At 35.1% G+C, this 16598-nt stretch overlaps 2 protein-coding genes across 2 annotated transcripts; both read right to left on the bottom strand.

Annotated features, from left to right (window-relative positions):
* Positions 1–6895: 6895 nt before the first annotated feature.
* On the bottom strand, positions 6896–10302 carry LOC131928845 (hephaestin; the record flags this gene model as incomplete). Its single annotated transcript, XM_059284991.1, is given in 5 exon segments — positions 6896–7087; positions 8188–8317; positions 8872–9018; positions 9458–9655; positions 10256–10302. Coding segments are annotated over 5 exon segments (714 nt in total), but the record flags the coding sequence as incomplete, so codon positions are not given.
* A 3319-nt stretch (positions 10303–13621) lies between these two features.
* LOC131928846 (uncharacterized) lies at positions 13622–16252 on the bottom strand. Its single transcript, XM_059284992.1, has 3 exons — positions 16007–16252; positions 15249–15408; positions 13622–14838 (listed from the first exon to the last, which is right to left on the bottom strand). The coding sequence occupies exons 1-3, from the start codon at positions 16250–16252 to the stop codon at positions 13622–13624; spliced, it is 1623 nt and encodes a 540-aa protein (XP_059140975.1).
* Between the last annotated feature and the right edge of the window lie 346 nt (positions 16253–16598).

Below are 16598 nucleotides of genomic sequence, written 5' to 3' on the forward strand. Positions count from 1 at the left end.
GCTTCGGGCTAAATACCTTTCAAAAATGTCTCCGGAAAAAAAAACAACCCATCAAATCACAAAATAACTCCAAGCAAAATATTTTAGAATCAAATAAGCCAAGCAACTCAGAAAAATTAGATGACAAAATATCTTAGATCATATTACTCAGGCAAAATATACCAGACAAAAGATATCAGAAAAGAATACCCTATGACGGAATTTCATTGCATCCTATTGGGGAGCCGTGGTTTTCAGTAACAACAAAACAGCTTACAACACCCCCCTACAAAAACATCCCAGATTTCTACCTACCCAAATACAATAACACCCGACGAGTAGCTTCTCCAAATACCCAGCAATAACGGAAGTAACCAAAACGCAACTGTCTATTTATACGCCCTCACACAATTATCACAACCCGAAGTATATTTTTCTTCATATCGTGCCTGGAGGGGAACAAGAAACGTTTTGATGTGGTAAAAAATTGTTTGGAAGATTTACATTTCTTAGATCTTCCGGTTTGAACATTTGACATCCAAGTGTTAATTTATGTTGCGGGGATTAGAACATTATTTTTGTTTAAAAGATAGAAGAAATGTATCTGTATAAATAAGAGTTGACTTTGGTTTACTAAATGTCACCACTGTAGAATGCTATAGCAATCAAGATGTGAATTAAATTACATGCGTGTGGTAAAGAATTAGTAGGTCATCGGCCCGCAGGCTGTGGTTAAGACACCCACATTTTATGTATACTATATTTTTTTTACCCTTTAAATAGGACGCTAGGAAGAAGAGAATATTGCAATGGGAGAAGTTGATCTTCTTAAAAGTTCAGATCGAAAAAAATTATCGTCTTATGGTAAGTAGCGTTAACTGGTGCGTCGGGAAGTTGTGATATAACCCCCCCCCCCCTCAAAATAGACGATAATCCAAAGTTTAAATATAACCTACATGATGAAAACAATTTTTAGCCCCTCTAATAAAAAACTTTGGCAACGCCTCTGCTTTCACGGATGGACAGTTTACAAAAAGCTACCCAATGAAAATACGTTTAGTTCACGCTGACCTGATACATAATCCTGTGCTAACGGAGCTTGTTATTTGTGTGGAGATTATTACCTGTGATTATTACATGTATTGGCGAATCAAAAACAAGTTTAATTTATGTAGCGTCTATCTGGAAAAATATCAAAGGTTTGGTGGAGGTATAAAAAAAATCTATTTTTTAGGGCCAAGGCTGTGGATTATGATTTAAATCAAGGTAAATGTAAAGGTCAAGACTATGTTTTTGCTGAGTTAAGACTAAGGATATTTCATTACGAAAACATTTCCGGCGTTCCAAAAATATATCCGCATTCGTAGCTAAAAACTAATATGTTAGATACTATTGAACTAAGTACATTACTTCAGTAACCATGGATGCGAATAGCTTTATACAGGGGTGTAAATTACTTCAGTAAACAATTCTGTATTAAACTTGGTGCTAGATTAAATTTATCAGCTGCCAGTGTAGTTTTTATATCATTAAAACCATTTTTATTCTTATATAAATTATAAAGACATTTTTTTTGCACACAAAAATTGAAGGTCCCTGGCCACAACCCAATCAGCCTCCTCCTTAATCCGCCACTGCCGACTGGTATTGCTGGTTCGTATCCAGACCAATGCACTGAACTTCTGAACTGCTTAATAAGGCTACACAGAGCGGCACGAACGATTTCGCGCTATAGATTATATATATATATATATATATACATATATATATATATATATATATATATATATATATATATATATATAATATATGAATGTTTGATAAGACTTATGTGTGTTTAAACGTGTATGAGCAGGTGTGTTCGTGTTTGCGTGCGCGTGTCCGTGTATTTGTGTGTATGTGTTATTGTGTGTATTTGCTTGTGTAAGTGTTTCTGTGTATGTGTGTGTGTCTTTGTGTATGTGTGTATATGGAGATGGATTTCGTCTAGCTCTCTCACAAATAAGATTACCGGATAACTAAGAAGTCTAATCTTAGGTGTAAAATGGAGCTTATGCAGAAGAACTTTAAACTCTTGCATTCCTTTAATCTACTTTAAAGCTCTGGGCTTATTTTTATAACGATGGGCGATAAGTACATTTGGATAATGTGTCATCTGTATACAGTACGAACAAATTTAATCTGGACAAAAACAGGTTTACGTATCTAAGTACATATTTAAAATAAAGGGGCGAGAATGATTATTACTTATTAAAGAACAGACTTGTTAGCATTTTTATAGTGCAGAGAAAATTATTTTGAAATTATATAAATATATATATATATATATATATATATATATATATATATATATATAATATATATATATATATATATATATATACATATATATATATATATATATATATATATATACATATATATATATATATATATATATATATATATATATATATATATATATATATATATATATATATATATATATATATATATATATATATATATATATATATAAATATATATACACGAAATCGTAGACCCACACATACATTCTCAAGAAATACCTCATAAAAACACACACACACCAGTAGCGTACGCAGGGGGGGGGGAGCAGGGGGAGTGGTCTCCCCCTCTGGCCATTTTTAGCAAAGCGGCGCCTTTTTGGAATTTTTTTTAACTCAAAGCTTTAAACATTTATAGTTGTTAAAAAATTATCTTTGGTTGGCACATTTGAAACGTAAATCTCTGTGAATATTGTTTTTTCAATTACCAGTAAAAGGTGTGTGAGCAATACAGTGATCTAACCCATACCTTCTCATTATGTTAAAAAATTATCTTTAAAGAACACAAAAAGTCAGTAGCTAATTAATAAGTGCATAATCTGAAATGTAAGACCGATATTTTAGTTATATGTAGGCTATCATTCCGAAAACTTTACATCTATATTGAAAAGCTGGCTTTTATACCAACTCTGATTTAAAAAACTTTCATTACGCTGTAATACTTTAGCATTTATAATGCAAATATATTTAATTCTGACTGTAGACAAAATATTTTTGTAAAAACGAATAGTGTTAAACTATTTCATTAGATTCTTAATTATTATTGATTTGTTATGATATTTTAATAAAATGTGCAAATATATACTTTTTTATATTATGATATTGATTATTTCCCCTTTTCGATAGTCTTAATAGATGTCCCAAGAATTATTATGTAATTTTTGTTAAAAGAATTACGAAACAGATTATGCCGCGTTCATTGTTTTTGGTTGTAGTGTGTTTATATATATATATATATATATATATATATATATATATATATATATATATATATATATATATATATTTGTTTAGAGTGATACCATATTTTTTTGATTCGTCGGCCTACATTGTGTGTGTGTTTTTTTTAATTTCTTCAGAGTGCTTATTCAAATTTATTTTACATCACATCGAAGCAATAACATACATCTAATATATATTAAATAAAAATATTACAAAATATAAAATATTACAAATTCGGCGCCTTTTTTTGCTATTTCCGCTCCTCTACAACGAAAACCTGGATACGCCTCTGACACACACATACACAACAAACATACACACACCCGCTAAAACCTCATGGCGTGCTGAACACACACGCAAGTAAAAATATTCCCGTGAGCCGTCACAATTCGTGTTATAATTTTAAAACATTGAATGACTGCATTTTCAAGGTCAGAATAAAAGGAAGGGGGGGGGGGGCTATAAAGGAGTGAGGCCATTTTAGGAGCTATTTGTAAACTGCGGCATCTAATTAAAGCGAGGACATTTAAACCATAAACTACTCAGCAAGGATTATTCTAAAAGATTGTATCTGACAGTATCTTTACACCTTAAAATCTAGACCTTTGAGTTTTGCAAGCCGGATTTTATTTTTTTCACACAGCAGGTCTGTCATTAATCAGCTCATTAAATTCGAGCTAGATCCAAATTAAGGACAGGTCTGACTATCTTAGTTAAAATAAAGTCATCTTTAACCTTGACCTGATTGATGAAGGGAGGGAGTGGGAGTTTGCCAAAAGTGTATTTGCCACTCCTGTCCTCCCTAGCACTTGGAGTAAGTTGATGGATAATCAGTTAGTTTATTAGAAATGGACTAAATATATCTATATATCGTATGTTTGGTAATTCATTGTTTTATTTAAAATTTCTGTTATTACTAATGATGTTTCGTTTCATTGAAGAAGATGGGATGGAGGAGGGGGTGGGTGTGTGTGTGTGGGGGGGGGGGGGGGGCGACAGTAATCGCGGCAGACCCTCGATATTAAATAAAAAAATCCTATTTATTTAATAAAGGAAAACTTTTAATTATTTTCTTTGTCATTTTCAAATTATATTAAAATTTGTTTGTTACTTTGTGAAATGAATACAACAATATATTATCATTATCTCGTTGGAAAACTTAGCTTGGTTCTTAGACGACATGGACTGTAGACGCAAGTTTTTCTGCTTTAAAAAAAATGGTTTCAACTTTTTACACTAAACAAAGCTATAGTTAAAATATTAAACAATGCTTTTTTCACCCAACGCAGAATGCCACTGACGCCAATGAAATAAAACGTTACTGTTGGTAAGGAATACTTTTAACATATAAGTCTGTTTCTAAAAATGTCAATCTTCCATAGGATAAAGAAAACAACACAAATAAACACTTGCGATATTAGCTATCAATGATTCAAAGACTCGAAACTCTGAATGTGAGAATCATCACTAATCGCAAGTTTAAGATACAGTAACAAACATTACACGAAAAATAAGCGTATAAACTCGAAAAACTATTTTTTTTAAATTGTCATTTGTTATTAGTATGAAGTTTTTATAACAATCACAAAGCAAATCCTAAATGGTTTCTAAAAGTGGTTATAGGGATGGAGAACGCAAACATTTATTAAGACATCGTATATTTAGGAGTCACTGGGATAATTGGATGGAATTAGTAAAAAAAACAAATAAACTTATACAACTTGAGAACCACTGGTGAATATTTTAAAGACAATGTCAATATTTGTATTTAGGCTTTACATTTTAGTTTAATGAAATTTTCATAACATAATAAAATAATAGTGTCATCAAACGTCTTCTGAAATAATTTCTTTTGCTAGTTAAATAAACTGGCTAAAATAACATAAAACACAAGAAAAAAAATAATGTATGTAGGCCTATACTAAAATATAGCTACAACTAATATCTTATGTTAAATTATTGTTGTATACAGTCAAAACCATTTATGAAAAATCTTACATTTCGTAATGTTAACAAACGTAAAAACAAAATGATGGTTAAATATACAATACATTGTTTTTGTAATTCTTTTATTTTCATAGCCTAACGAAGTCCTTTTGCTGTAACAATGTTTGTGTTGTTGTGTTGACTGGAGGATGGTGGTCGTGGGGCTAGTAGTAAAGTGTTGCATTAAGCTGTCGCTGTCTCTACATTTGACCAGTTTCTGCAGCTAATTCACCATTTAAAAAGTCACCGGTTTCTTTTTGCCTGAAAACCAGAAAGACGATATTTTAAAATTATAATACCTCCAGAGCGTATTCACATACAACACACACCTTTACAAAAAGTAAATATCACAGGCTATTTTAGATTTCATTTCCTTACCAAACCGTTGTAGGTTTTACTTTCTCTGGTCTTACAATTAGGGGGTACTGTAAAGATTGTGCTAAGATCGAGGTTAGAGTAAGGGCTGCTGTTAAGTTAGCGAGAGCCACATAATTTAATATGTGCTCTATGGGTGGTAACAGAGGTTCACCCCGCTTAACCTATAGTAACTTCTTGCAGTAGACGATTATCATAACAAAGTCGTTGAGGTGATGTTGCGAGACTAAAGTGTAAGTCCTTTTTATGCTTACCCAGCTTGGGAAAACAGAAGGACAGATTGAGTGAAGAGATACTGATACTGTTAATTTATACGGTTAAGTCCCCTTGACAATGTAGGTCAAGGCTGTATGATTGACATTTAAGTATAAGGGTTGGGGAAGGGGAAAGAGGGGGAGTGCAAGGTTTTAGATTGACTTTAGGTGTAAGTTTCTCCTGAAGTCAGTGTCAGGTTGGAGGCAGTATCAGAATAGTGGCAGTGACGGAATAGTGTTAGTGTGGGAACAGTATCAGCGTCAGGTTAGTGGCAGGTTATTGGCAGTGTCAGCTTAGTGGCAGTGGCAGATTAGTGGCAGCGTCTGGCTAGTGGGAGTGTCGGAATAGTGGCAGTGTCGGAATAGTGTCAGCGTCAAGTTAGTGACAGTGTCAGGCTATTTGCAGTGTAAGGTTAGTGTCAGCAATTGTGTCAGGCAATGAAATATTTCTACATCTATCTGTATTTGTACTCCACAATTACTATTTATAACCAAGCAGTAGAAAGTACAATTTCAGAGTAAATAAAGTATATTTAATTTTCTTCTATTTAAATTATTCAGCATAAGGTAGATGAATGAATGAGACTAACATAAAGGGCTTTACGGTTCCAAACTTCAGTCATGTACCAAAAAGAGCTGGGTAGATTCAGTATTGTAACACCAACATACTCGCCCCTCTAGGGTCTTTGACTGAGTACTTTATAAAAGTAAAGTTCCCTTTTCAAACCTGTCGGTCTATGGGGCAAGTGAATTAGAGTTCACTTGTTTCTGTGACCTCGGCATATGAAGAGATAGTGCCCAGCCGCCTTTACTTTCCTAACGTGAGATAGGTACCGATAAGAATTGGGTGGACTCAGGTACGGTCTAATAACTTTAACCCGGATTCGAACTCGAAACTTTAGGATTACCAGTCCAGCTGTCTACCGCTAGACCACTACGTCCCGTGAGTGCTTTACCACTCAACCACAAAATTCGAGTTGGATCTCGTCTTGTGAACTCACCAGGTTTAGGGACGGTGTAGGTTGTCTCCATGCCGGCGAAGATGTGGTCCATCACGTGACAGTGGATGAGCCAGGTGCCCGGATTATCTGCGATCAGCTCTACCGACTCGGCCATGCCGGGGAAGATCTGGATGACGTCATCTCGGTGTTTCTCACTGCTGTGGACGAAGGTGTGTCCGTGCAGGTGCATAGTGTGCAGGTCAAGCTAAGGAGAAGGTTGATAGAAGGTAAGCAGAAGTGGCTTTTATAATACCTAATATATATATATATATATATATATATATATATATATATATATATATATATATATATATATATATATATATATATATATATATACATATATATATATATATATATATATATATATATATATATATATATATATATATATATATATATATATACATATATATATATATATATATATATATATATATATATATATATATATATATATATATATACATATATATATATATATATATATATATATATATATATATATATATATATATATACATGTATATACATCTATATATATATATACATGTATATATATATATATATATATAATTTGTATGACTAATTTAATATCTAATTAGATTAAAGATTAGATATCCTTGCATTGTTATTAAAGACGAAAGTGTCTGGAAATTTCAAAACAAAATCGCTGCACTACAAGGTGGTAAAATAGATTTACAAGATGAATTGTGTTCACGGTTTTTTTTTTCACACCGTGGAGGTAACTATTGAGCAGATAATTGTCGTTTCAAGTTAAGACAGCTAGCTACTAATCGGGTTATACATTAAATATTTTTATACGGTGCCGTAAGAACGGACGATACAGAACGAAATAAAGTAGCATGAATTTGTTTTGTTTTTTTTAAACATAAACTGACATCTAATTTCTAATTCAAGGTTTTAACTTTCAAGGTATTATAAAAGTGGAAAATAAAGATACAAAAATATTTTATAATCAGTAACTTTAAAAGCACTAAAAATATTTTTCTATAGAAAAATGCATTGGTCGTTCAGAAGATTGTGATCCTTTTTTTTTCCACCAACGTTTTGACAAAAAAAAAAAAATTTCTAATCAAATGCAATAAAAATCATATTATTATGAAGTTTTAAAAAAAAAATATTTATTTCATAAGCCAAATTGATTACTACAGGTCTAGTAGATCCAGATATAGGGAGGCAGCTAGAAAACTAGGCCAGTAATGAAACTCTACGTAAAGAACAACCCATTCAGAACTATTGATAGAAAAGTCGAGCGTGCGACTGCGCATGACCGGGACTTACCTCCGCGCCTAGGGACATCATGTACATGGCGACCTTCGTACCGTACTCCAGCACAAAGTTGGGGTTGTTGCCGTAGACACGTCCGTTGATGGCGTGCATCTTGTTGCTCTCTTCAAACTCGGGGTCGTTACTGGTGGGGTGGCGAAAACATAGGTGAGGAGGTGGAGTTGTGGGTAGGGTTGTAGGTTTAGGAGTGTAGGGGTGCAGGGATTAGGGGTATAGGAGTTTAGGGTGTGCGGGTGTAGGGTGTAGAGGTGTAAGGGTTAGAGGTGTAAGGTTTAGAGATGTAAAGTGTAGAGGTGTAAGGTGTAGGGGTGTAGATTGTAAGATGTAGGGTTAGTGTGTGTCAGAAATGATGGTGTCATTGATATCTAAAAACCTGAATCAAATATTAAAATTACTTAACAATCATTTTATTTGCTAAACCATAATTAGACAGTCGCTTAATTTAATTAGTAATCAACAACAAATTTCAATTTGTTCAAACAAAACAGCGTTTACTATCAACACTAAAACAACTTAACTAAATAAACTTGCAAGTATTAAAATAAATAATGTAATAATTTGTACGGATTATCTAATTAAGCTCAATACTAATTAAAACATAGCTAAGCTATCTCACCAGTAATCAAAAAGCCATTTATTTATACCACTACTAATTACACCACGCTCTAATGAACTCACCTGTAATCAGTGCCCACACGACCAGGTGCAAACAACCGGATGTTGTCCTCCATGTACCAGCTCAGGTTCTCGTTAGACACGGACATGTAGACAAACATTTCCTGGTCAATGTCCGTCCTCTTGGAGGTCAAGGACAAGGTGCCAGGTCTGAGAAAAGGAACAATTCTAGCTCACAGTGAATGAAGTTTTCAAAATGCAGACTTAATATGCAGAAATTACTATGATTAATGCCTAGATACTAGTTAATAAGCTAGTCTTAATTTTTTTTTGTTAAAAGACTTAATTGGTGTCGGTCAGTCATGCAATCATAAAACTTCAATAATAGATTTTTTTAAATTTAATACTCATTTTTTAAGCTCTAAAAAGCAACCACCTTCTTATAATATAAACTTTTGATTATTTTAATCATCGAAATCTCTAACAGTAGACAGTAGAATTAGCTTTCTGTGTCGCTTTGTGTCTGCTGTATGTACAAGACCAGTTGGTATCAATATTCAGTTTGGCGAAAAAGATGTTATTACGAAAAATAAACAGTAATTTCATAATCCACCCTAGGTCCCACGACAGAATAAAAGGTTAGACTGACCTGCAGACGATGACAGTGCCAACAAGGCCAGAGTTCACGTCCTTGACCGTGTCGACGGCCGAGTAGTACATCCATGGGATACAGTTGGGGTCGTTGGGGCCGGGGCCGGAGCGTGCTGGGATCTGCCAGAGGTACTTGACCGTCTCCCCGGGAGCCGCGCCGACAGAGGAGCCGTAGTTGACGCCGCTGGCCCGCTGCCTGGGTGGAATTACAGGTAAGAATAAGAAAGTGAAGATTAGATTAAAAGATTTAAGAATTCTCCTTTTATACTCTTAAAAGAAATCGGGGCATTGATCTGTTAAACAACGTCAGACGTTTTAAAATGATTTACCCCCCCCCCACCTCCATCGTCACAAAAAATCGTCACATCAAATGTGAGACTACCACTTAGTTATAAAACACTCCCTGCGCTTTTATAAGACATTATTTGTTATACTTACACCTATATCGTCTTCCTAAAACCCTTTTTCAAACACAACTTTCGTCTTTAAAAATAAACCTTTAAACAAAAGTTTATTTTAGACGTTCAACACCCCCCCCCCCCTCCGACCTCTTTTGCCCAGTAAGAACGCCATGACTGTGAATAAAGTCTTCTCCCCAACCCCACTTGTCTGCTCTATCTCCCCCATATTTGTCTGACCCCCCCCCCCCCCCCTTCCCCTTCCCCTCCAGTTACCCAATAAGGACGCCATGACTGTTAAAAGAGTAAGGTTTGCTCCCCCATCCCCACACTTGTCTGCTCCCCCACCCCCACACTTGTCTGACCCCACCCTCCACCACAACGCATTTACTACTTACCCAGTAAGGACGCCATGACTGTGAATAGAGTATCTTCTGGTCGCCATGTCTACCCCCCCCCCTCTACTCACCCCGTAAGGACGCCATGACTGTGAATAGAGTATCTTCTGGTCGCCATGTCTACCCCCCCCCCCCCCCTCTACTCACCCCGTAAGAACGCCGTGACTGTGAATAGAGTATCTTCTGACCGCCATGTTTCTGGTCGTCTACCCCCCCCCCCCCCCCTACTCACCCACTAAGAACGCCATGACTGTGAATAGAGTATCTTCTGGTCGCCATGTTTCTGAACGTGACCCTGACGACGTCACCAATCTCCGCCATGATGACAGGACCCAGCAGGTCACCATTGCCAGGTTTAACGCTTGTGTACGTGCCGTCTGTGTACTCTTTGTACACAGCTTTCTTGTACACATGGCCGATATACATGTCGTCGTGTCGGATGAAAATACTTTCTTCACTGACGCGAACATCATGAGAAAATTACACGTAAAATATTTCAATAGCATAAAGTAAAAACTGTTTTTTAGCATAGAAGTAGTATATTAGGTCACTTTTGGGTCGCATGGGTGAGCAGGATGCGGATGCGGATGCGGATGCGGAACAAAGGCTATATAGGAAAATACTCCCAGCCGGAGGTACAATGACATATAGCAAAATACTCACCCACCTGGGTAAGGTGGGTGATCCGGAGGTACAACGAGATATAGTAAAATACTCCCTGGGTGATGCGGAGGTACACCGACATATAGTAAAATACTCACCCACCTGGGTGAGGGTGGGTGAGCCGGAGGTACAATGACATATAGTAAAATACTCACCCACCTGGGTGAAGGTGGGTGAGGGTGGGTGAGCCGGAGGTACAATGAGATATAGTAAAATACTCACCCACCCTAGGGTGGGTGATGCGGATGCGGAATAGGTCAGTAGGTCACCACTGGTGACCTTGTGACGTAATTAGTAACATTATGACGTAATCATTGACCTAGTTACGTAATCATTGACCTAGTTACGTAATCATTGACCTAGTTACGTAATTTTAACGAGTTTTTTAATTAGTTTAATGAGTTTTTAAAATTTTAATTAATTTTTTGACCTAGTTACGTAATTTTAATGTGTTTTTTAATTAGTTTGAATTTATTTTTTAAATTTTTAATTAATTTTATTAACGAGTTACGTAATTTAATGCGTTTTTTAATGAGTTTGAATTTAATTTTTAAATTTTAATTAATTTTTATTATCGAGTTACGTAATTTAATTACTTTGATTGTATTTTTATTTGTTTAATTTGTTTGTTTACTTGTTGTTTAATTTAATTACTTTGTTTATATTGTGTAATTTTTTTATTGACTAGTTACGTAATTGGATTTTAATTTTTTAAATTTTTAAATTTTAATTTTAAATTTTAATTGATTTTAATTACTTTGTATTTTGTTTGTTTATTTTGTTTGTTTACTTGTTATTTAATTTAATTACTTTGTTTATATTGTGTAATTTTTATTAACGAGTTACGTAATTTTAATTTTTATATTCTCCAACCCAACAACCGTGCACAAAAAAAAAAAACAGGTTAAATTCGCCACCACAACGCTAAAGTATACAAACATAGAACATTCATTAAAGATAACGATCAGCCACAGCTGTTACATAGCGATCCGCGATCCTTTGTTCTTGTCAAACACTGGACAACGGGCGCGTTAATATTGATCGCACCCACTGACCATCAGTATGATGGTCCACCTAATTAAATTTTGTTATGCTTCACCGAGTTTCCCCGCTCGATTTGATAGGTCATGATGATTTATGTGGGTTCGCGAAGCGATCCCACCGGGGGGTATGGTAATTAACGACGTACATTAAGTGGCTTTCGGCGACGCCAGCGTTAAGTGTGGGAACACCTGTTACCACGTTAATCGATTTTACCGATCGGTTTGTTAGCTCCACGAAGTACGTAGGCCATTATGCAACAGCTGTTGTGCGACAGCTGGTGCTGTAATTAGGCCGTCCAACCGTATAAATGACCGCGAAAATTGTGTTCTAAACACTTCGACTTCGGACTTCAAATCAAGCGTCACAGCGACTTATCCTGGATGAGACCTCTGTTGACTCCTGAGACTAAACCCACGCCAGCTTTACCAAGCATCACATCTACCTAACCCTACACGGACCACATCTTTTGTGCGTGTTTATTCTATTAAAGGTAAGGTTAATATTACTTTTGTTTTATGGGCGCTAACCCCATTAAAATACCCTTTAATTCAGTCTTTTCTAAATAAGTAGTCATAGGTATTTACTTTAATTTTGTATCGTACACCGAGGTAAGGTGAATAGTACGTTTATTTTAAGGGAACTAACCCCATTAAAATAACCCTTAAAAGCAACATGTATCTAAATAAGTAGTCAATTGAATTTTCTTTTTTAGTGTACAACCGACCCTACGAGATAGACTAACCACCCACTGACCCTATTGAGCTACCTACACATCCCTGCGGAATCCACTGAACCAAACGTTCCAACTACAACCAACTACACCACTTCGGATCTCCACATACAGTTAACTACACGTTCAGCTTAGACGTTCAAGCCAACCCGTAGGTACGTTTCAATTTTAATTTTGTTTTAAGTCTGTATTTTATTTTATTTATTTATTTTTTATTTTTAATTTATTTATTTTTATTTTTATTTTATTTTATTTTATGTATTTACTTTAATCTTTATTTTTATTCTACAGCCAACGACCTACCCAAGCATCCAACTACTAGACACCTCGTCAATAATGGAAGCCGCCCAAACAACCAGCCACCCAGCCATGACCCGCTTCACATGCGAGATCTGTGACCGAGTATTCAGCCGTAATCAACTTTTCATACGCCATCAAGAGACAGCACACGGACGACAAAGACATCCCTGCACAACATGTGGGAAAGTATTTACACGACTTGACAATTTGACAAGACACTTTACGAAAGCACACACCAACCAGAGGCGTATCCAGGTTTTCAGTGTAGGGGGAGCGAAAAATAGCAAAAAAGGCGCCGAATTTGTAATATGTTCTATATACGTATATATATATATATATATATATATATATATATATATATATATATATATATATATATATATATATATATATAGGGCATAGTCTGTTTTTGTCATCCTCGTACAATTTACTTTATAATAGCATTATGTCTTCTAAAAATTGGAATGCATAAGACACGTAAATGAAGATATTTTTATTGCTTAATCAGTTTTACAAAACGGTATTCATTTTAAATTAAAAAAGAAATAACAATAATTATTTATGAAGGCCTATGTAACACTTTTGATAGTAATGTTGTTTTATCCTGTACTCTAAAACTTCTGTTAGAACTACAACATCCTTTTTCGTCGAGGTTTCATTTTAGCAAAATGATCAATTACGTCTTTTAAATCAACATCAGAAGCTAATTGTCGTTCAATCGTAATCAGGGCTAAGCTGGACAACCTGTCTTCGTTCATAGTAGAACGGATGTATGTTTTCAGGAGTTTAAGACGGCTGAAGGATCTTTCTGCTCCGGCACTGCTTATTGGTAAAGTCAGAAATATACGATACAAAGTGGCCAGGTTTGGATACATAGAACACAAGTCATTAGCTATCATGAATTTCAGAATGCTGTTTACTGTCACCGCTATTTCCGGAGGTTCTTTTTCAGTTGAAACTCCCTTGTTTACACTGCTTACACTAAAAACTTCTTGGTAAAATGTTCTAAATGATACGAATTCCTGCACTACTTCAGTTACACTGTCAACAACATCCGAGTACGTCACTGCTAATTGCTGCAACTGTATTAAACAGTCATCTAATGCAAAATGTTTTGGGTCTAAGCAACAAAACTTGGAAGACACATCTTTAAAATTTTGAAAGCTTGTGTTTGTACTAGTTATGTCAGAGTCCAGTGACACTAAATAAGTTTGAACAATGAACTTTTTCCTAGAGTCAGATATCTGAGTATCCTCTGCACCTTTGTCGTGGAATATTTTCCGTTTGTATAACCTGTGTTGCTTATACTCCGTACGGATATCACATTTCTCAGCGAGCTCAGTGGCTTCGTTCTCAATCTGCTCAAATTCTGATTCAAATTCATTTCTCCAGCTACTCATCTCATTTTCAAAAATCTGAATTAATCGAAAGGCTGTTAACATATCAATGCTACTTTTCTGTAAATAAATGGATACGTTAAAAGCCTTATGCAGAATTCTTTTCCAAAACATTAAAACAACTAAAAACTCAAAGGTCTCTATTGTAACAAGAATTCCCTTTCCTACGGCAATCTGTTTAGAAGTAGAGTTTTTAACTTCACCGTCAACTATTCTTCGCAATGCAAGAACAAGTGCTGGTAAATTCTGCAATATAGAATCTACTGCTGTCTTTCTAGAAGCCCATCTTGTATCACTAAGTCGTTTCAGTGTTAATGAAAATGCTTCTATGTTGTTGCGTTGCCCCTCTTGCAATATAGAAAGACGCGGTAGACTTCCGGTAAAAAATGTATATATGCTTTCCAGAACTCCAAAAAACAGCTGTGTTTGAATATTAGATGAAACAGCATCTATGAGAATTAAATTTAAATTATGAGCACATCAGTGTGTGAAGAGTGTATGTGTAGCTATTTATCTAACTCGTTTTTGTAGGCCTGATATTTCACCAGACATGGTGTTTGCTCCATCGTAGGACTGACCATAGCACATGGTCATTGACAGCCCTAAGTCTGTGACTGCTGTAAGAAGCGTTTAAAAAAAACCTCTGCACTAGCTTGAGGAAGCTCACAAAATTGGATAAATCTTTCAATGGCGTCTCCATGTTCAGTAACATATCTGATTGACAAAGAAAATTGATCTATTCTACTAATGTCGATAGTTGAATCTACAATCACAGCGAAGTACCTAGCTATCTTAATTTCGCCTACTATCTTCTTTAAAATTTGGGCTGATATAGCCTTAATTAAGTCGTTTTGCATACCGGGACTTAAGTATGTTGCATTTCTGTCACCGAAAAGTAAATGTTGTTTCAGCAAATCATCTTTCTTAGAAATGAGTTTAATAAGTTCCAAAAAGTTGCCTTCATTTAATGTAGATTCTCCTAAACCTTGGGATTCACGATGGCCCCTAAACGCCAATCCCTGTTTTCCCAAATAGAGAACCGCATCTATAATACTTTCCAGTATTACTCTGTTTTTTTTCTATTTCCTTCTTTTCTGATGTTAAAATGTCACATATTATGGTTCTGTCTTTGTAAAGTCGGAACTTTGTAATTAAAAGTTCTCTCTCTGCAATATTGTGACTTTCAGAGTTTTCATGTTTGTTAATTTTGTCGGGACCTTTTGCATAGTTCATACAACCCAATTTTGGATCGCCCCAAGTGTCTGACTTGTGTTTAAAGAGCCAACAAGCAAAACAAATCATATAATTTGCCTTGGGCTAATATACTAGCCAGTGTCGTATTATTTCACGACCACATTTTGTATGGTTTTTTTTTCTTGTACCAACTGGCACTAAAGTGCCGACCAGTTACACCTTTTGGAAAATCTTTATAAGTATCTTTGAGGCCTGGTTGACAAGGACCAAACTCAAGTAATGCACGTACTAGATCCGGTGTTACGGGTGTTTCACAAAACAAAAAAGGATCTGTAGGATATTCCAGATTTATATCGATTATGGCATTGTACTGTCAATATCCTTTTCTAAATGGGTGTCTTCTAAAATGTCTATAGACATTACCTTATTGTCTTGAGTCTCGAAGCCTTGATTATGCATCTGAGAAGATGTTGCTTGTACATTTTGTACTTGGGTATCTTGAGACACATCAACCTCTGGTTGTATTGTTGTAGCAGTTAAAGGCGTACAGCTTGAAAAATATGTATCCAGTTTGATACATTTGGATGACGATTGTTGGCGATCTGAAACTTCTTTCAATCTCTTCCTCTCCCACCCCGAATATTTTTTCTTTTCTGGTTTCCTTTCCATTTAATAACCTCTTAACTTCCGAATTCTAAGCGCAACTGTTGTCTTATTCGCAATATAGTTAGTATGATACACCAAATAATTTAAATGGTGCGATTACTTTTTGATAATTACTAACTATTGGAAACAAGTTCAAACGATACATCAGCTGAGCGGATAATTAACTGTGCTATCAGGGTTAGTTTAAGTTGAGTTGTTTTTTAAATACAAAATATAGCCTTATTCAAATTTAATATAGATCTAGATCTAGTAAATTAAAATAATAATTAATATAAAGTTGATACTGTTTTATATAATTTGTAATCGTAATCAGTATCGCCCAAACTGTAAGAATACTACTACTTCATCA

This window comes from Physella acuta, unplaced genomic scaffold (genome assembly GCF_028476545.2).
Source record: "Physella acuta isolate Inbredline_101_S28 unplaced genomic scaffold, ASM2847654v3 ptg001556l, whole genome shotgun sequence".
NCBI classification, from domain to species: Eukaryota; Metazoa; Mollusca; class Gastropoda; family Physidae; genus Physella; species Physella acuta.

Bases quoted from the DNA above. Each gene is read 5' to 3' on its own strand.
- LOC131928846 (XM_059284992.1), bottom strand. From the start codon at position 16,252: ATGGAAAGGAAACCAGAAAAGAAAAAATATTCGGGGTGGGAGAGGAAG. The intron at 15,409-16,006 runs GTAATGTCTATA...TTGGGAAAACAG, and splicing joins TCGAGACTCAAGACAATAAG to GGATTGGCGTTTAGGGGCCA. The intron at 14,839-15,248 runs GTATGCAAAACG...TAATTCTCATAG, and splicing joins TGCAACATACTTAAGTCCCG to ATGCTGTTTCATCTAATATT.